This window comes from Tamandua tetradactyla, chromosome 17, assembly GCF_023851605.1.
Source record: "Tamandua tetradactyla isolate mTamTet1 chromosome 17, mTamTet1.pri, whole genome shotgun sequence".
In the NCBI taxonomy this organism is placed as follows: domain Eukaryota; kingdom Metazoa; phylum Chordata; class Mammalia; order Pilosa; family Myrmecophagidae; genus Tamandua; species Tamandua tetradactyla.
In genome coordinates this window covers 2,245,715-2,264,853 of record NC_135343.1, presented here as the reverse complement: position 1 = coordinate 2,264,853, position 19,139 = coordinate 2,245,715, and the positions used below count along the sequence as shown (strand labels likewise).

Sequence of the window (19,139 nt, the reverse complement as noted above, 5' to 3'; positions counted from 1 at the left end):
TAAAAAGAGATATCTATATACTGCATAAGAATAACCTCCAGGATAACCTCTTGACTCTGTTTGAAATATCAGTTACTGAACTTTGTTTTGTCTCATTTCTTTCTTTCCCCTTTTGGTCAGGAAGGCTTTCTCAATGATATCAGGTCCCAGCTCATCCCTGGGAGTCATGTCCCACGTTGCTAGGGAGATTGACACCCCTGGGAGTCCTGTCCCATATTGGGAGGAGGCAGTGAGTTCACCTGCTGAGTTGGCTCAGAGAGAGGCCACATGTGAGCAACCAGAGAGGTTCTCTGGGGGCGACTCAGGCATAATCATAAACAGGCTTAGGCTCTCCTTTGCAGGAATAAGTTTTATAAAGGCGAACCCCAAGATCGAAGGCTTGGCCTATTAAATTGGTTGTCTTCAATGTTTGCGAGAATATCAGGAATTCCCCGGGTGGGAGAGTTTAATATTTCCACCAAGTCACTCAAGGGAGCTTTGCAAACAGCTTTTTATTCTCTGCCCAAATTACTCTGGGATGCATCAGGGCATCACGCTCACCCGTACAAACCAACAAGCTCTCACTCCTTATTCAAGGTTCCACGTAATTATGGTGTTCGAATAACCAATACTTGGCACTGTGGGGACAGCGCCGGCACCTGTGTTTGTGGGTCCCCCCGCCCCCACTGGGGACCCTCACCGCATTTTCCGTCCCCTGCTTGGCAGGCACAGGCTGCTCCAGCTCTGGCTCTTGGGAATAAAGCTGAAGTGTGTCCAGGAGGCTCCGTGTGGTTGTGGGCACATCCCCAGGACGGGTTGCGCGGGCTCCTAAGGAATCAGGGGTCTTTGCGAAGGGGCTGCCCCGTCCCAGCTGCCCCCACTGCCAGGGAAAGTGCTCGGTGCTCCTCGCTGCTGGGTTCATTTTGACCCTGGCTGTCATCATCCCCTGGGCTCCGACTGTCCTTTCTGCCCAGTGTGCTCTCCAGGTTGGCCAGGCGGCATGCAGGGGCCACCGCACTCGCTGAGAAGGTTTTCCAGCAGGACAGACCCCCTGTCCCCATGGGGGTTGCACTCTCCGAGGCAACTCTGCTTGGCCCAGAGGCCTGGTGGCCTGGGAGGCGCATCCCAGGCCTGGGTGCCAGCCCCTCGGTGGCCCCGGACTCGCCGGTCCACTCTGTGGCCTCAGTTGCCCTTTCTCAGTTGGGGTGCGGGTTCCTGGAGCCCCCTGGGGCCCAGGTGGGAGCCGATGCCCACTTCCGTTTGCAGCTACACAAGCTGCTCCACCTGCCCAGGCCTTGCTTTCTTCTGCACCAGGAGCGTAGCCCACGGGAGACCCCGGAGAGGCGTGGCACAGGGACCCTCAGCCCTCGGCCATTTGCAAGGGCTTCCCCACCAAAGACGCCCAGGCTCTCCCAGCCACCCTGTGGGACAGGTGCAGAGGCGGCCTGGCCTCCGGGGCCACCAGATGAGGGGCCCTTATCCCCCTGCAATGACCCCCCTCCCGCTGCAAGGAGCCCCTCCCCACAATGGGCAGGGGGGATGGCCCTGGGGGCACCTCTGCAGAGAGCTGCCCTCCCCCTGTTCCTGCTCCCGGCTGCTCCCTGCGCCCACTGGCCAGGGCTGGGAGTCTCGCTGCTGCTTGGGGTGGGGAAACTGAGGCTGGGGGAGCTCCCTGCCCTGGCGCCAGGAGCTGCTCCTGGGACGTGGTCTCGCGGCGTTCAGAGCAGTGGGTGGTGGAGATGCTTCTATGTGCTGACCCAACAAAAACTGTACGCTCCCACCCTTGACACTCTTTCATGGAGAATTTTCCATATTTACCATTTCTCTTGGCTGCGTAATAAATATTCTGCCTTATTGACATCATTGCCCCACGCCCCCGCCCCCAACTTGCAAAGCATTTTGGCAGATTGCAGATTTTTAAAACCATTATAAATAATGCTGCTATAAACAGCTGTGCGCATACAGCTCTTTCCCCTTTGCAATTATGTCTTTGGGAGAAGTTCCTAGTGGTGAGGTCAGCGGGCCAGGGAGCATGGGGCATGTTTGGGGCTCTGTCAGTGGTGGGGCCAGTCATTCTCAGCCCCAGGCTTACCTCTGGGGACGCCCACAGAACCCCGCCCTCGGCCAGAGTTGGGGGGGTGGCGGGGGCAGCTGTGGAGGGGGGGCATGTCCTCCAGTTCCTGTTCTGGGAACACAGAAAGGCCACTTCCTCCCCCCACGCCCCTCCTCTGGGAACCCCCCCCCTTCCTCCGACCCGCTCTGGTCTCTGGCTGGGTCACCGAAGCTCACAGGAGCGTTTAGAGGGAGGGGCCCAGCACTCAGGCTCCCCAGAACTCCCTGCTCCAGGCCACTGGGTGGAGGGGGAGGGCTGGATGCAGGGGCAGGGCCCCCAGCCACTCAGCCCCCAGCTCTGCCCCAAGCCAGGGGAGTTTGTCTATTGTTTAAGTTGAAATCTCTCCCCAGGTCCTCCCGTTGCCAGGTATCTCCCGGCCAACTCCTGGGCAAATTGCTTTAAAAGCCTCCCAGCCTCCCACAGAACCGGCAGGAGAGAAGCTTCTGGGGGCTGCCCCCGCCCCCAGGCTGGCTCTCAGCTCCGCAGGAGAAACCAGGGCCCAGAGGCCGAGCGCTGGGGCGGAGGGGCTGGGCCGGCCCAGCAGGCGGCAGTGCCAGGAGAGGCTGGGTTTTCAGCTAGCAGGCGCCTCCCCGACGCCACAATGGACGGTTGGCCCTGCCGTCCGCAAGGCGGGGTGGGGGGGGGTGGGGGGTTGACAGAGAAACTCTGGGCTCAGGACCTGTAGGGCAGCGGGCGTCATGACCCTCGGTTCAGGCCCTGCAGTGAGAAGCAGGCCCAGAGGGATGGGGCAGTGTCCCCTCTGCCTGTGGCCCAGGGGGATGGGGCAGTGTCCCCTCTGCCTGTGACCTACCCAGGGGGACAGGGCAGTGTCCCCTCTGCCTGTGACCTACCCAGGGGGACGGGGCAGTGTCCCCTCTGCCTGTGGCCCAGGGGGACGGGGCAGTGTCCCCTCTGCCTGTGGCCCTTGGGAGTATATCTGAGGGGCCGGGTACTGGCAGCTCTGGCCTTGTACGTCACCAAGCAGCTCACAGGAAACGGGGAGCTACACATGGTGGGGGTGGGGCTCTGCCCTTCCATCCTTGGCGTTGAAATCGTGCTCCCACCTCCTGACCGGGCGTGGCGGCCCCCCACCTTCCTCAGCGCCTCCCTGGTTGGGGGATCCTCTCCAGCCGGCCTGCCCCTTGCCAGGGGCTTGGGGAAAGCTGCGGTCCACGGACAGGGCCTCAGGCAGCCGCATCCCCAAGAGGCTGGTCCCAGGGACACGCAGGTGGCCTCTGCCGGGCTTCGGGGCTGCCTGCCCAGCAGCGCCCCGTGCCCCGCTTCTCCTCCGTCAGGGCCAACGCCCACCTTGGTGGGCAGCGTGAGGTTGGGGGAGGCGATGCCATGGGCGCTAAAGGGCGCTCCCAGCTCACGGGCTTCACCCCTCCTCCAAAAAGGAGCTGTCTTGCCAGGGCCAAGGTCCGGGCCCGGCCCGGTCACTGGGGAGGGTCAGAACTGTCTCGGGGCCGGCCGAGGGCTTAGGGTTGCACCCGAGGTGTGGCCCGGGATGCTGGGGCCCAGGCGGGCGCCCTCTCCAGGCCTCGCCAGCCCCCTTCCTGCCTGCAGTGCGGGAGGGAGGCTGGGCCGCGGAGGGCCGGGGAGGACAGGGGGCCCAGCACCAGGTCCCTGGGCCAGCACTCTCCTGTCCCTGAGCTGCTGGGACCCAGCAGGGCTGCTCTCGTGACCCGTCTGCCCTGTCTCCTGGCACAGCCCCTTGCTCGGCTTCCTCTCCTGGCCGTGGCCCCCACCCCCCCACCTTCCATTCGTCACCCTCGGGCCTGCGGCTGGGCCGCCCTCTCCCTGCTGTAGAAAGAAGAGGCGCAGGACGCAGCCCGGGGGCACTGGTCGCTCTCCCCCTCCCTCTTGACCCATTGCCCACTGCTCCTCTCTGGTTTGCAAAGAGTGTTCTAGTTCGCAGCTGCCAGAACGCAACAGACCAAAACAGAATGGGTTTTAAAAGGGGAATTTAATAAGTTGCTAGCTTACAGTTCTAAAGCTGAGAAAGTGTCCCAAATAAAACAAGTCTATAGAAATGGCCAATCAAAGGCATCCAGGGAAAGACACCTTGGTTCAACAAGGCTGATGACGTTCACGGTTTCTCTCTCAAGTGAGAAGGCACATGGTGAACACGATCAAGGTTCCTCTCTCATCTGGAAGGGCACATGGCGAACACGGCGTCATCTGCTAGCTTCCTCTCCTGGCTTCCTGTTTCATGAGGCTCCCCGGGAGGCGTTTTCCTTCTTCATCTCCAAAGGTCACTGGCTGGAGGACTCTGCTTCTTGTGGCTATTTTGTTCTGTTCTTCTCTCTCTGAATCGTTTGTTCTCCAAAATGTTTCTTCTTTTATAGGACTTCAGAAACTAATCAAGACCCACCCAAATGGGTAGAGACATGTCGTCACCTAATCCAGTTTAACAACCACTCGACTAAATCACATTATCCAGGGAGATGATCTAATTAGTTTCAAACATTCAATACTGAATAGGGATTAGAAGAAATGGCTGCCTTTACAAAATGGGATTAGGATTAAAACATGGCTTTTCTAGGGCACATACATTCTTTCACACCAGCACAAAGAGCAACACTGTTTTCTTTTCCAGCTGATGTCGCTCCTCCCGGAGCTCCCAGTACTCCATGTCTGAACCCTGAGCACTTGTCTTCCGTCCACACTCCAAATCCTGACGCCCTCTGCCCCTCCCTCTCCCCCTGTAGCCTGCCCCTGCCCCGAGCCCACTCGAGGCTTCCGAGGCAGAATGTTCCAGACGCGGGCTTGTTACATGTCCCGCTCAGCACGCGGTTCCGCCCCAGCCTCCCCCACTCCGACCCGAGAAGAGGCTGCGGCCGGCAGCCCCCAGCCCCCTCCAGGCCAGCACGGCCCACCTGCGGCGGGGGCCCTGAGATACACTGTCAGATGGGCTCAGCTCCACGGGGGACCCTGGGGGGGCGGACCTCCACCCCAGTGCCTGGCAAACAGGCACGGTCAGCGGGGCGGGTTCCCTCGGCTCTGCCACCACGCCAGGCACCGGCCACGCGGCCCCTAGGCCCAGGAAAGGAGGCGGGAAGACCCAAGACGTGCCAAAGACGTGCAATACTCGCCGGCTTCCCAAGACTCAGGGTGAAACAGAACCCAAATATCTTGGGAATGCGTCATGTTGCTGACATGCGGAGACGACGGCGTTTTGAATATGCTGGGCTGAGATGTATTTCCCCTGTACCCTGGGCCCAGCGTCCTCTCCAGTCTGTAAGGTCAGCTGAAGGCCAGCAGGATCCCGTCTTTCTCCGCAGCCGCGAAGGTGGTTCTGGAAAGAGGTGCCCCTCATTGTGGAGGCTGGGGGCCGCAGGAGGCTGGCCGCTGCGGAGGCCAGCTAAAGGGGGTGCCTGGCGGAACCAGAGTTGGTCTCATTCACATAACACACCTCAGTGGTCTCTGGATGGTCTCACAGCCCAGTAAAGTCAAAGCCCGGGGCCAGCAAGTTCCAGGTTTTCTTGGTATTTCTCTCCTTATGACAAGGTGGTTGCCAGGGCGCCACACATCACATCCTCACTAAATGGTGAACAAAAAGAAGGGGGAGAGGCAGAGGGGAGAGAGGGGCAGGGGCCTTCCATACAGAGGAAAATGTTTCCCAGAACGGCCTTTGCAGGCCCCCTCCTTCAGGCCCTGGGACAGGTCACACAGGTCTATTCTCTCTCTGAATCGTTCTCTAGCTGCAGCAGAGGCCACCGGGGCAGGCATTTAACCAGAGGCCGTGGTGCTGCCCAGCTGCCTGTGGGTCAGGATCCATCCCTGGGCCATGTACATGGCCACCTGCCGAGTCAGGCTGGGCGGGCAGGGTGTGCAGAGAGGGGGGCTGCTGGGCGGGCAGCTGGTGCTGCATGCCACAGGGGACCGGCCTGTCCAGGGCCGGATGGCAATGGTGGGAGTGGGAAGCACCTCTGCGTCCAGGGTGGACAGCAGAGGCTCACACCACACACCCTCCACAAAGTCCTGTGCTTCCTCAAGCCAGCTGCGGTTTTCCCCTGCTGGAGACGGGCTAAGAATGGGTGGGGGATGCAATTCTGGCCAGTGAGACATGATGGAAAACCTGCCAGGGGGACTCTGGGGAACACTCCTCTCTCTTAAGAAGACTTCTCTGAGAGGAGGGGTCTCCCCTGCATGTGTGGCCATACCTGATGTGATGTCTGGAGCTGCGGCAGCTATGTTCTGACCATGAAGGGACCTGCCTGAGAACAGAGAGGGTCCACTGAGGAGGGCAGCACAGATGGGGGAAGAAGCAGGCCTGGGCGCCTGCTGGTGTCACTGCAGCACTGAACTAAGACCTACCTCCGAGCCACGCCCCACAGGAGGAGCATCTTTATTGATTAAGGCCCTTTCAGAGGAGCTTTCTGGTCCTTGCAGCTAAATGCACACTGACAGATGTACGTGCCTCCGTCTGCTCCGTCTCCTGTTCTGGAGGTGCGGGTGCAGGCCAGCCTGGGGAAGCCGTGCTCTGGGAAGCAGCAGCACCTTGCACTCTTTGCCCACGTGGCCCTGGGTGTGAGCTCAGCCTCGAGTGGCTGTGCTTGCTACATAACCCACTGCTCACTGTGGACATAAAGAGACCAAGAACTGAGGACTGCAGCCCCAGGCGGGCGTTGGGAGGGGGGGAGTGCTTGGGGAGGGGTGGAGGGGATGCCACCCCTGACTCTCAGATCCCGCGTGCCCCCCCGTGGCTCTGCCCAGCCCAGCACGTTCCCCAGCGTCCCTGAGATAATGCCAGCACCCGGTGGCGGCTAATGTAAGACTCCCTGGGCCCTGGGCCTGCCCAGAAGTTTCTGTGGAGGGGTGCCACTGCTCTTTTCCACTGCTCGCTGGGTACAGACTGAACACAGCCAGTTAAGTACTTTCCTGGCAACTGATTCTATAGATTCGCTTCTGCAGAGCACCCCCCTCACCCCCTGGCTCAGGATCTCCAGGGGCCCCCGTAGCCACCTGTGCTGAAAACAGGCGTCACACACCCCCCTGGGAAAGGAGCTCTAGCAGGGACTGGTCCTAGAGGGAGGCACATGTGGGGCACATTCTTTCCCCAGAGAGGCTGCTAGAGGACCGTGATGTCGCCCCCGGGCCTCCTGGCCAGCTGTGAGGAACAGACCCCAGCACGCCTGCCGCTGTCCACAGGAGGGGAGAGTCCCACTGACCAGGCGGCAAGGGGCACCACTGCTCTCCAGCTCCACTCCCTTGGCTCCTGGGGGTAGGGGCACTGACCCAGGCCTATGTGGGGCTGTGGGACCCCCGGGGGAAGGGGTGCCCACTCCTCGAGGTTTCTAAGTGGGGAGCCTGGGCCTGGCCTTGCTGGGGAGCGTGATGGCCACCCAAGGGGTCAGCCTAAGGACGAGGGCAACGCAGAGAGCAGATGGGAAGCGCGTCAGCGGACATCCTGAGGCCATTGTTTGAGTCAATTGCTTCCCTTTGTTTAAAAATTAACCCACCTGAGCTGAGCTCCCCTCTCACCCACTTAGGCAGTAGCACAAGGCCTAAGAAACCATGCTCCTGCCGCTCCCGATGCTCTCGGAGCTCCCCATACTCTCCATGCTCCTAGTGCTCAGTCCTCCTTGTGCTCCCAGAGCTCCCAATACTCTCGGTGCTCTGAGTGCTCCCTGAGCTCTCAATGCTCCTGGTACTCCAGTGCTTTTAATGCTCCCAGTGCTTTGGATGCTCCCGATACTCTCAGTGCTCCCAGTGTTCCTGATAGTCTTAGTGTGCTGTGCTCCAGCCCTCCCTGTGCTGGCTGTGCTTCCAATGCCCCTGGTGCTCCCAATACTCTTGGTGTTCTCAATGCTCCCGGTCTTCCCTGGGATCCTGACACTCGCAGAGCTTACAGTACTCCCAGTGCTCCCAATACTCTGATGCTCCAGATGCGGTCAATGCTCCCTGTGCTCTCAATACTCTGATGCTCCAGATGTGGTCAGTGCTCCCTGTGCTCTCAATACTCTTGGAGCCCCCTGAGCACTGGTCCTCCCCCCTCCCCCCTTGAAGAGCGTTTGTCTACTTCTCTCAGCACCTGCCCAGGTGAGCCCTACCTACCTGCCCGAGGAGCAGCCGTCCCAGCAGCTCAGGGGTTGCCGATTTTGCTCTCAGCATCCCGGGTCCACACAGACCCCCCTCTCCCTCCATCTAGTCCCTTCCATCTCTGACCCCACCCCTTTCCCTCCCTTCCCTCCGCACCAGCAACCCGAGAATGGGTTTAGTGTACCTTGTCTTCCTTAGAATGAGTTCTTGCAGAGTGGACGCTGCTTTTATGTTTTCATTTCTGCAAATGGCAGTGCTTTACTTCTTGGGTTGCTCTTTTTGTTTTAAACATGGACAGGCACCAGGAATCGAACCCGGGTCTCCGGAATGGCAGGTGAACTCTGCCTGCTGAGCCATCATGGACTGTCCTGAGTTGCTCTTTCTTAAAAGCTCAACGCTGGCTTTAAGGACCACCCATATTACTAGGGCGTGACTACACTCTCTTCTGGCTGCCGCAAAACTCTCAACTCCTAAATGAAGGAGGGGCACTTGTTTTATTTTGCCTTTTTTCCCCAGCATCAGAACTTCAGGGTCTGGCTGTGGCCAGTGCACCCTGTGACACAAGAAAAGTAAAGCAGGGGACAAAGTGTGACTGCAAACCTGGCTAAAGCAAGTGGATACAGTCACTGCCCAGGTGGACAAGTGGCCCAAGAAGGGAGAGAGACAGCTGCACCCCTGGGGACAGGATGGAGTGGGGAGTTGTGCTAGGGGTGACAAAGCCAGAAAGAAGGAGGGGTGTGACCTCTGCCCTCCCGGCCAGCCTTGGCCTTGCTCTCCCAGTGTCACAGTCTGTTCCCACACCCTGGAATTCTCTGGCATGTTGGGGGGCTCATTCATTCCCTGGGGGCAATGCAGGCAGGAAGCAGCTGTCCTCTCATTTATACAGGGCTGCGTGTGGACCCCCTGCCAGCCCCCTCCGGGGCTTGGGCAAACAGTCCTAGGACGAATGGACCGTCTGCGTTCACACGTGCCTAGGTCCCAGGACCCGGCCGGGCTTGAGGCCAAGTACCCGCGGAACAAACGCGGCCCGAGATCGCTCCCACCGCCCGGCCGGGAGGGCCACTGCGCAGCCGCGCGTGGTTTCCGCGGGGCCGAGCGGCTACTGCCACTCTCTCTCCTTCCTCGGCGCCCCCAGCGAGGACGGGGAAGACTCCCGCATTACAGCCCGCCACCCGCGGGTCCGCGCGGAACGCACGCCACTCTCATCCCCCACCCCCACCGCGTGCCCGGCCACGTGCTGTCGCGAGGCTGTCCCCACGTGCACCCACGCCCCGCCCTCCCTTCCGCTGGAGCAGGCCCCACGTGGGTTGGGGTGGGGCGGGGCTTTGGGCCGGCGCGAGTCCGGGTTGGCTCTCCCTGCTGCCTGTTCAGCCGCCTTCCGGCGCGGGAGGCCGTCCTTGCGCCTCCGGGTCCCGCCCTCGGCCTTGGCGGGAGTTGGCGGCGGGCGCGAGGTGAGGCCGCGCTGGGGGGTTGGCGGGACGGTGGCGGGGGGCCCGGGCCCGCGGCGGGGTCCCCGAGGGCGCGGCCCAGGCGGGGGCTGCAGCCGGGGTGGGCCCGGGGAGAGGCGGCCAGGCCCAGGGCCAGCCGGGGGCGCGGGCCCCGGAGGTCGCGTCGGCCGAAACCCGGGTTGACCCTAACGCGCCTGGGCTGGACGGTGCTGGTTCGTGAGGTTTTGGGGCCCGGCGGATCCAGAGGGAAATAGATGCCCGCACAGGCAGGAGTCCGCGGCGCCTCTGCCCCCTGAGGTGTTTGTGGCGGCCAGGCCCCCCCACCCTGAGGCGCAGGCCGCCGTGGGCACACCGGGCCGTGAGACGAGGCGCCCTGCGCTTAGTGACGTGCAGGGTGTGGTGGGACACCCGGGAGAGAGAGGGTGTTGCTGGATGGGTGGTGTGGGGTGGGGGCACCACGGGGCAGTGGGAGATTGGGGCGGAGGGAGCTTTAGGGCCTGAGGGTTGGGAGGGAGGGTTTCTGCTCTTTTGTGGAATGGAGACGTTCTCAGTTGAGGGCCCGTGAGGGGCGGGGGCTGAGGAGATAGAAGCAGGCCTTGCTATGCAGAGCCACTGCTGACAGGGAGATGCGCAGGAGCCGGAGGCAGCCCTGACCCAGGCGGCTGAGCACTTTGGTTCCGTTCCTGATGACGACAGCCTCCCCGGGGCTGGGCCCACGTGCCCGCAGCGATGCCTTCTGGGGGCAGAGGCAGAGCCGTCCAGGGCCTGGGGGCCTGGCATGTACCTGTGCTGACCCCTTCTCTCTCTGCAGAGAGGGGTCTTAGGTGCCGGTGCAGCTCCATCTGTGCTGGAGATGGCAGGGTGGGTGCTGATGGGAAGGTGGCTATGCCTCCCCACCCCCACCTCTCCCACCCCCGTCGGCCTGAGGAACCCACGACCAGGCCCTGGGAGAGCCGCTCCTTCGTGGGGTTTTGATTTGCACCTGGCCTTCAGCTTTCTGCCGGTTTTCTCCACTGCTGTCCTGGCTGGTACTTGGCTGTTTTGGGATTAGCCACCAGGGGCTCTCTCTGTCCCTGCAGCTGTTCCTGTTAAGAGTTGCTGGTGCCTGGATCTCCTAGACTCTCATGGCTGCCCCATTGGGAGCCCCACTCCAGATGCAGCAGAGTCCAAGGAGTGGCCGTGGTGGCCAGGAGGTAGGGTGGACTCCCCCATCTCCAGAATTCCCTTTCCCATCCCTCTCCCCCCTTCCCCAACCCTTGCCTGAGACCCACCCTCCTGGAGCCTCTGCCACGCACTGTGCACCCTCTGAGCAATCCCTACGGTCTTGTTCCAGAGCAGCTTGTGGTCCTCTGGCTTCGGGATGAAGCTGGAGGCTGTCACCCCATTCCTGGGGAAGTATCGCCCCTTTGTGGGTCGATGCTGTCAGGCCTGCACCCCTAAGAGCTGGGTGAGTGATGGTGGGCTGGGCCCCTCACCCGGGAAGCCTCTCCCTCGTGTCCTCCCTGCCCCTGGCTTCTTGTCTTTCAGGGGAATGGATGTCGTTGGTTGTGCTCTTGGTAGAAGCTGACTCCCTAAGCCTGGGGGGCACTTTGGGTGGGGGGCTGCAGAGGGGCCTGAGAAGGGGAAGTGTGTGGCCAGAGAATTGGGGCCAGTTTGGAGGATATCTGCCCACCCAGACTTGGATGCACTCAGCAGTGTGTCCAGGCCACGTGCAGGTGGAGGTGGGGTTGAGGGTCCGGGGAGGCCGGTTGGTGCTCTCTGCCGTCCAGGTGCTCCGAGATGGAATGGGGTGTGTGAACCCAACTCCTGTGCCCAAGCTGGGGGTCGGGTAGGGGCAGGGAATGGGGCCACGCAGGGGAGTGGAGGGCAAGGCTTAGACTAGGGAGGGCCGGCGGAAGGAGAGCATACATAGGAGTCGGGGAGACACCAACACTCACTGCACGTGGTGCAAGGAGATTTTGCTTCTCTGATTCCAACAAATTTCACCAGTTGTGCAGGATGTTAATAAATGTTACCCGAAACCAGGGTCCATGATCAAAATTAGCTTGGGGATTTGAGCAAAGCTGTAAAGATCTCTCTCTGACTGACCTTGCAGAGACTGTGCTACCCTCCTCCCCAGGAGGGGTGGTTCTCTACAGAGTACCTCGCCCCGAGCCCTGCACGGCTCCCATGGGATGCTGGTGTCCTTTCTCTGGGGCCAGCCTCCTGGACCTGGGGTCAGACACCTCTTGGGAAATGCTGTGGCATGAGGCTGTGTCCTGGTAGACTGGGACCATCAGGCACAGGTTGGGAGGGGTGGGCAGGGGCTGTCCTTTGCCGGCGGTGAGCCCCCTGTTGTCGTGCAGGAGTCCCTCTTCCACAGGAGCATAATGGATCTGGGCTTCTGCAATGCGATCCTGGTGCAGGAGGAGGACACCAGGTAGCCACTCTGGGGCAGGGTCGTGGTGCCCTTTTCTTCCTCTGACGGGCAAGGCAGGGCCCTGCCCTCCACCCCACAGCCCAGGGCCCGGCAGCCAGGCCTGTAGCTGTCCTGCAGGTTCTTCCGTGAGCACTGCTGCTCACTGTGTGCCAGGCCCTGAACCTGCACTGGCTGGCAGGCAGGGGTTCCTCCTTCTACTCTGTGCTAAGGAATTTTCATTGCCTTGGGCCTGGGGACAGCCATCTGAGGACCCAGGGTGGGAGGAAGGGTAGACCTCTCTGAAAGATGGCCTCCCCTGCCCCTACTCTGGGGCCGCACCCAGGTTTCGGGGCTGGCTGGTTCGGAGGCTCTGCTATTTCCTGTGGTCAGTGGAGCAGCACATACCTCCCTGCAAGGATGCCTCGCAGAAGATCATGGAAAGCACTGGGTGAGGGGGTGGGGGTGGCAAGTTCCAGGTGAGGGATGGGGGCTGCCGGCTGGGCATGGTCTTGAAGGCCGTGGGGAGGATGGAGGGTGGAGATGGGCTGTGCGCTGGGGAATGACCAGGAGGCCTTGCCCACCCAGCCTGACCCCCTTTCCTCCCACAGGGTGCAGAAGGCCATCTCGGGGAGGGTCCCGGGAGGGGCTGGGGAGGGCCAGGAGCCTGGCCAGGCGAAGCAGGAGGTGCAGCGCCTGCTGAGCCACATTCAGGCTCCACCCCGCCCCTTCCTGCTCAGGTAACTGCTGAGGGGCCGCCCTGGGCTCCAGCCTCTGCCCTTCTGCAGAGTGGGAGTCGGCTGGGTACCACTCTCGTGGGAGCGGGGGTGCGGCTGCCCCGCACAGGTGTGAGCGCATTAGGCACAGGGCCCTGTCCCAGGTGTGCGTGGTGCTCAGGTCAGAGAAGACAGACAGACAGCCCTGTGAGGAAGATAGGAGGGGCTGGGGCTGCCCCTGCCCCCTGGGCAGGAAGAGGCCTGCAAGGTAGGGCCTAAGGAGGGAAAGGAGCCAGCACTGTGAGCGCAGGGAGTGTTCTTGCTAGGGGAGGGAGGAGCTGAGGCCCTGGGCCAGGAAAGGGCTCAGTCTTTTCTGGAAGTTGAAGGCAGAACGGGGTTGGGACCTGGCATGTGAAGCGGGGTTGTTAGATGTGAACTTGGGAAAGAGGAGGCACTGTCCTTGCAAGGAATTAGAAGCTGCCAGGTGAGGACCTGCTCGTACCTGCTTCTGCCTGGTGGTTTTCCTTCAGTCACAGCTGACCCCACAAGGCCTTTGGACACCCCCCCACCCAATTGCCCCTTCAGTTATCCTTTCTTTCTGGCATCACCAACTGCTCCCCGTCTGTTCCACCTTCCACGGCAGCTTGCTTAGACAGGGCCAGGTAATGACTGTGGCTCTTTTGTGGTGAAGGAAGTGGGGAGAGCCAGTGTAGGATAGCTGCATCGTCTTCTTGGGTGACAGCATGGGGATGGGGCCCAGCAGTCTGGGGTCCATAGTCAGGCCTCCCTTGTGACACGGGGGCAGCAGCGGTGCCTGCCCTGGAGGGTTGTTGGGCAGTGCCCTGTCTGCCTGGGCTCAAGCTGGGGGTCGGTCTGCAGGCTGCTGGGCTGGGCGCTGCTGTGGCTCCTGAACCGCCTCTTCCTCAACGTGCAACTGCACAGGGGTCAGCTGAAGATGGTGCACCAGGCTGCCCAGGCGGTAAGGCCGCCGCCGGCTGGGAATGGGTCAGGCAAGCCGGCAGCTGGTGGGAACATCCTCTGCTCTCCTGACTTGTTGGGGTCTCATGGGCCTGCTCCCCTGGGTTTCCTCCAGTGTCTGATTATCGTGCTCTTTAAGGCTTTAAGCCTTTCATTATGTCAGCACATTACCTTAAACACTGTGGAAAAGCTCCCCTTTGAAAATGCTGTTTGGGAAATGTACTCAGAAGGCAGAGCTGTCAGCTGAACCTCCCTTCAGGGCTCTCCTGGGCCTTCGGGGCAGAGGCACAGCTGGGCCTTTGTGTCTACCTCTCGGAGCAGGACTTGCCACTCGTCCTCCTGTCCACCCACAAGTCCTTTCTGGACGGCATCATGCTGCCCTTCGTACTGCTCTCCCAGGGGCTGGGTGTGCTCCGGGTGGCCTGGGATCCTCACGCCTGCTCCCCCGCTCTCAGGTAAAGATCTGGTGTCCTGAACACCCGTGGGGGAAGGCCCTGGCTGGGGCAGGAGGACATGGGCCTGAGCATGGGGGTCCACTGTCAGCAGCTTCCCAGGAGGCCTTCCTGGCTGCTGCCCAGCCTGGGGGCTCAGTGGAGTGTCCGTGGCAGAACCCAGGCTGGTCGTCTGTGGAGCTCCTTCTTCATCAGCCTCTGTCCTGTGCTCCACAGAGCCCTGCTGAGGCACCTTGGGGGGCTCTTCCTGCCTCCAGAGGCCAGCCTCCCCCTGGACAGCCCTAAGGGAGTCCTGGCAAGGGCTGTGGTCCATGCGGTGAGTGTCACTGTGATTGTGTATGGACTGGCAGGGGTGTGGGAGTTTGTCCCTGTACTGACTTTGATGCCTCCCCCTGCCACACCAGGCCATGGAGCAGCTGCTGGTCAGTGGGCAGCCCCTGCTTATCTTCCTGGAGGAGCCCCCTGGGGCCCAGGGCTGGAGGCTGTCGGCCCTGGGCCAGGCCTGGCTGGGCCTGGTGGTGCACACGGTGCAGGCAGGCGTCGTCCCGGATGCCATGCTGGTGCCGGTGGCCATCACCTACGACCTGGTTGCAGATGCACTGCATGATCCTCACCACGTGAGACCCTCCTGCCCTTGGGGACCCCCAGTGCCAGCCTGTCTCCCGACAGGAGGCACAATGCTGTGTTCTGTGGCCGAGCTCCCCCCATAGGGAGCTGGGGTCAAAGGGTCTACTCCCTACAGTCGTTCTCCTGCGACTGCGTTCTCCTTCTCCAAGGCAGTTAATCCTCAAAAGACTTGCCAGGGAGGGATCTGTTCTGTTTTGTGGGTGAGCAAATCAGAGCTAGCTGAGTTCAGAGTCACATATCAGGTTGGCCCTGAGATGACCAAGCAGGCTCTGGAGAGAAGTGGGGCCCCATGTGAGCCAGCCCCTCAGTGGCGTCCCTTCCTGCAGGCCGCGCCCCCCCTGGGGCTGTGGACAGGAGCTCTGGCTGTTCTGCGGAGCCTGCGCAGCAGCTGGGGCTGCAGCCGCCAGGGCTGTGTCCGTGTGCACCTGGCCCAGCCCTTCTCCCTGCAGGTAGGAGCCAGCAGGGTGAAACCTGGAATGTCTTGCTTGGAGTTTCCCATGGGCTCTGTCCTGGGGTTTCTGCAGCTGGCTGTGCCTAGCAGGTGTCGTGGTGGGCTGGGGCAGATCATCTAAGAGCCTTGTCCTGGGCAGGAATACATCACCAATTCCAGAAGCTGCTGGGGTAGCAGGCAGACCCTGGAGCAGCTGCTGCAGCCCCTCGTGCTGGGCCAAGGGTAGGAGCAGGGAAGTGTGTGGGCCCCGGGGCCCCTCCCCCTCCCCCTCCCCCTCCCCTCATACAGAGACAAGTCACGGAATCCACCTCCTTTGCCACAAGGTACCTGGGAGGGCAGTGCCAGGCACCTCTCCTGCGTGGGGTCTGTGTGGGTGTGTGGGCTATGGGCCCGGAGGGCTGCCTCCCACCCCAAGGCTGAAAGGGGAAACCTCCTCCACTTCAAGAGGGCTCTGAGTTCTCCGCAGGCCTGTGCTCACCTCACGCGTCACTTTGGCCTGCCTCTCCTAGGACTGTGGTCCCAGACACGGAGAAGGAGCAGGAGTGGACGCCGGTGGTTGGCCCCCTGCTGGCCCTCGGAGAGGAGACGCAGCTCCTGGTCAGGAGGCTGGGCTGCCACGTCCTGAACGGTGAGGGTGAGCGAGATCTGGGCCTCCGGGGCCCCGAGCAGCCCCTCCTCCTCTGGGTGACCCCGCTCAGGGCCTCCGCTCGTGGACTTGTGCACCTGCTGTGCTCTTGCTGTGTGGCGCACCGGGCACCCTGTCCCCAGGAGCTGACCTCTCCCTGTGCCTGAGAAGGCTTGGGGAGCCTCCAGATGGGAGCTCGGGAGTGGCCACCTGAACTGCAGAGGAAGGGCTGGGGTGGGGGTCAGGCCCCCAGGCCCCTGGGGCCACCCTGTGGCGTGCTCTGGGCCCGGGTTCTGGTGCACAGCACGCAGTAGAGAACATGTCTAGTGCTGCTCCGGAGGGGTCCATCTGTGTGGGAGGCTGGAGCCAGTTTGGGTCTGCGAGGAACAGGGAAAGTCCAGGGCTTGTGGAGAGGCAGGGCCAGGGACCAGGCCTGCTCTCCCCTGACCTGAGCTGGAGTGACCTCCATGGGGACTGCTGCCATGGAGCAGAGGTTTCTTGGCTGGGAAGACTTGCCAGGTGGCGGAGGCCCTGCAGCTGGCTCCTGGCCCTGACTTGTGCTCCCTCCCCGGCCCAGCCAGCGTGGCCAGCTCGGCGGTGATGAGCACAGCCATCATGGCGACGCTGCTGCTGTTCAGACGTCAGAAGGTGGGGCCGAGGGAGGTGGCGTGGTGAGGGGTGCAGGGGGCAGGGGGCCCTCCGGCTCAGCATTCCTTGCCCCAATTTGCCTACCCAGGGTGTGCTCCTCTCTCATCTCCTGGGGGAGTTCTCGTGGTTGACAGAGGAGACGCTGCTGCGTGGCTTCGACGTGGGCTTCTCGGGGCAGCTCCGGGGCCTGGTGCGGCACACGCTGAGCCTGCTGCGCCCCCATGTTGCCCTGATGCGCACCTGCCCAGGGGACGTGCTGGTGCTGCCGCGGCCTGGGCCCAGCCTCGCCCACCTGGCGCGCCTCAGTGCCGAGCTGCTGCCCGCCTTCCTGAGCGAGGCTGTGGGCGGTGAGGCCTGGGGCTCGGCCCCGGGGTGGGTGGGGGCGAGGGGCCTGGCCTCCGTCCTCCTCATGTCCCTTGGGCCCCGCCCGTCTCCCAGCTTGTGCCGTGCGAGGGCTGCTGGCCCGACGGGTGCCACCCGAGGGGCCCTGGGAGCTGCAGGGCCTGGAGCTGCTGAGCCAGAGTGAGCTGTATGGCCAGATCCTCCTGCTGCTGCACCTGCTGCCACGTGACCTGCTGCTCCTGCAGGTCAGGCCCCGCTTCCCACAGCCCGCTCGGCTCGGGGGCCCCTCCTGCAGGCTCTCCTGGGGCCCCATAGCTGTCTTTTTTTCCCCAGCCCTGCCAGTCTTCCTACTGCTACTGCCAGGAGGTGCTGGACCGCCTCATCCAGTGTGGGCTCCTGGTTGCCGAGGAGGTAGGTGCAGGTCCTGGCCGCCTCTTGCTCTGGTGGACAGTTGCCCCCTGGCCCCTCTGCTGTGTGCTTGAGGTAGAGTGGGCAGCCCCTTGGCCCAGCAGCTGCAGCCAGGACAGAGCCTGGTAGGTGGGCAGCCAGGGTCCCCCCACTGCCACCCTTTGTCTTGGGATCTGGGCACATCACATCAGCCCTGGGTGCATGTGTCTGTCGTGATGGCTGGACAGATGTACTCCAACTGCTGTCTGCAGGTGTGGCCTTGAGGGTGGGCTCTTCCTCTCTCTGCGAGGTGGCTCAGCAGATGGCCCATCTTGCACGGCCAGGATTTTCTTCTTGGGTTTCCTGGGTCTGCTTGAACTGGTTTTACACAACTGCATGGGTGTGCTTAGGGTGGGGCTGTGGCTGGGGGTAAGTCCTGGCCAGCCTGGCAGGGGCCAGCAGGGCCCACGTTCCCCAGACCCCAGGCTCCCAGCTGGCCTGCGACACGGGGCGACAGCACTTGAGCACGAAGCTGCTGTGGAAGCCAACTGGGGACTTCAGCGACAGTGACAGCGATGACCTTGAGGTGGCCGCGGGCCGGTACTTCAGGGTGCGCTGGGGGAAGGTAGTGGGAGGGGGCAGCGGGTGGCCGGGTGCCGCCCCTCACCTGCCCTGCCTTCCCCAGCTCAGCCAGCAGTCGCGCTGCCCGGACTTCTTCATCTTCCTCTGCCGCCTCCTGAGCCCGCTGCTCGGGGCCTTCGCCCACACTGCTGCCTTCCTCCACCAGGGGCGGCTGCCGGACACAGGTGAGGGCCACCACACCCTGCGCCACAGTGCCCAGCGCTGCCTGGGCCCAGGCCCTTCCTGCCCTGCAGGCGCCAGGGTGAGGCTGAGCGGAAGCCTGTGGATCCTGCCTGCGCAGGCCCCGGGTCCAGGTCTGGCCCTCTGCCCACAGAGCCTGGCTACTCGAGGCAGCTGCTCCGGTTCTTGCAGGCCACTGCGCGGGAGAAAGGGTGCTTCGGTGAGTCGGAGCCGCTGGCCAGGCTGATGGGGGGGGCGGGTCTGCTGGTGGCTGCTGCCCTCTGCTGGGCAGGGAGCACGGGGGGGGGGGGGGGACCGAGAGACCTTCTGGAAGGTTCAGTCTGAGCCCCGTGGCTCCCGGCCTGCCCTCCCTCCTTCAGACCTGTGCTTTGCTCTGCTTTCCAGAGTGTGTGGACCCACATCTCGCCATCAGGGCCATCTGGACCTTCAGAGACCTGGGGGTGAGAAGGCCAAGCATACTGCCCAACTGCCTCCCACCCCTTAACCCACACTCCTGGGCTGGCCCCAGCAATGCGTTGGGACCCTGGGCTTCACTCGGTGTCTACAGGACAAGGTGTGGAGTGGAAAAGGAGGGTGGAGGAGGCAGGGTGGTTTTTTTGCCCATCTTGGTGTCCCAGACCACTGACCATTCTCACTCCCAGAGAGAGGACAGATACCCGCGGGGGCTCCACAGGCCCCTCGCAGGGACTCAGAGGATTCAGTGCAGTGCTGCGGGGCAGGCTGCGCCCCTGAGCCCCTCCCTACCCTAGGTGCTGCAGCAGACGCCAGGCCCTGCAGGCCCCGTGCTCAGCCTGTCCCCCGCATTCGCCAGCCGTGACAGTCAGGAAAAGCTGGAGCAGTTCATCCGGCAGTTCCTCTGTGGCTAGGTCTGGGGGCCGGGCCGGGGCTTCTCAGACCCAGAACCAGCCTGTGTCCTGGGGCCTGAAGACTGACCCAAGGGCAGCAGAGTTAGCTGGACTATCAAGTCTTTTGAGGCCCAACTGTCCTTGCTGCCCCTTGCTGTGATTACAAGAACTAGATGAGTCCCCTTTCCCCAGCTGTGTCTCTGGTCTGCTTGTGTGTGTCTGCACTCACCTTCCCCAGCTCTGCGTGAATGCCCCGTCTCACCCCT

The 19,139-nt window shown here is 62.5% G+C and overlaps 1 protein-coding gene and 1 long non-coding RNA gene across 9 annotated transcripts; one reads left to right on the top strand and one right to left on the bottom strand.

Annotated features, from left to right (window-relative positions):
• Window positions 1–5,083: 5,083 nt before the first annotated feature.
• Window positions 5,084–10,189, bottom strand: LOC143660593 (uncharacterized). The gene is made up of 5 exons (XR_013164133.1): window positions 9,780–10,189; window positions 8,322–8,607; window positions 6,413–6,673; window positions 6,259–6,312; window positions 5,084–5,635 (listed from the first exon to the last, which is right to left on the bottom strand). It is a non-coding gene; the product is annotated as an uncharacterized LOC143660593 (long non-coding RNA).
• GPAT2 (glycerol-3-phosphate acyltransferase 2, mitochondrial) lies at window positions 9,489–19,060 on the top strand. 8 transcript variants are annotated; one of them, XM_077133752.1, is made up of 23 exons: window positions 9,746–9,797; window positions 10,397–10,446; window positions 10,665–10,778; window positions 10,919–11,032; window positions 11,931–12,004; window positions 12,327–12,431; window positions 12,592–12,720; window positions 13,576–13,675; window positions 13,996–14,129; window positions 14,343–14,442; window positions 14,531–14,743; window positions 15,080–15,202; window positions 15,344–15,426; window positions 15,714–15,838; window positions 16,407–16,477; window positions 16,566–16,824; window positions 16,916–17,064; window positions 17,153–17,230; window positions 17,685–17,816; window positions 17,892–18,012; window positions 18,162–18,227; window positions 18,413–18,468; window positions 18,778–19,060. In XM_077133752.1, the coding sequence occupies exons 3-23, from the start codon at window positions 10,710–10,712 to the stop codon at window positions 18,892–18,894; spliced, it is 2,418 nt and encodes an 805-aa protein (XP_076989867.1). In that variant the 5' UTR covers window positions 9,746–9,797; window positions 10,397–10,446; window positions 10,665–10,709; the 3' UTR covers window positions 18,895–19,060. The 8 variants fall into 8 exon arrangements, with proteins under 8 accessions (XP_076989870.1, XP_076989871.1, XP_076989864.1 ...); XM_077133750.1 differs by lacking the exon at window positions 9,746–9,797 and adding an exon at window positions 9,923–9,979; XM_077133755.1 differs by lacking the exons at window positions 9,746–9,797; window positions 10,397–10,446 and adding an exon at window positions 9,489–9,588 and having other exon boundaries at window positions 15,714–15,832.
• The last annotated feature ends 79 nt before the right edge of the window (window positions 19,061–19,139 follow it).

What these genes read in the sequence shown, in the direction of transcription:
- GPAT2 (XM_077133749.1), top strand. Translation starts at nt 10,710, where the DNA reads ATGGCTGCCCCATTGGGAGCCCCACTCCAGATGCAGCAGAGTCCAAGG. An exon ending in TGCTGTTCAGACGTCAGAAG is followed by an intron (nt 16,478 to 16,565) that starts GTGGGGCCGAGG and finishes TTGCCTACCCAG; the next exon opens with GGTGTGCTCCTCTCTCATCT. An exon ending in CCGCGGGCCGGTACTTCAGG is followed by an intron (nt 17,817 to 17,891) that starts GTGCGCTGGGGG and finishes TGCCTTCCCCAG; the next exon opens with CTCAGCCAGCAGTCGCGCTG.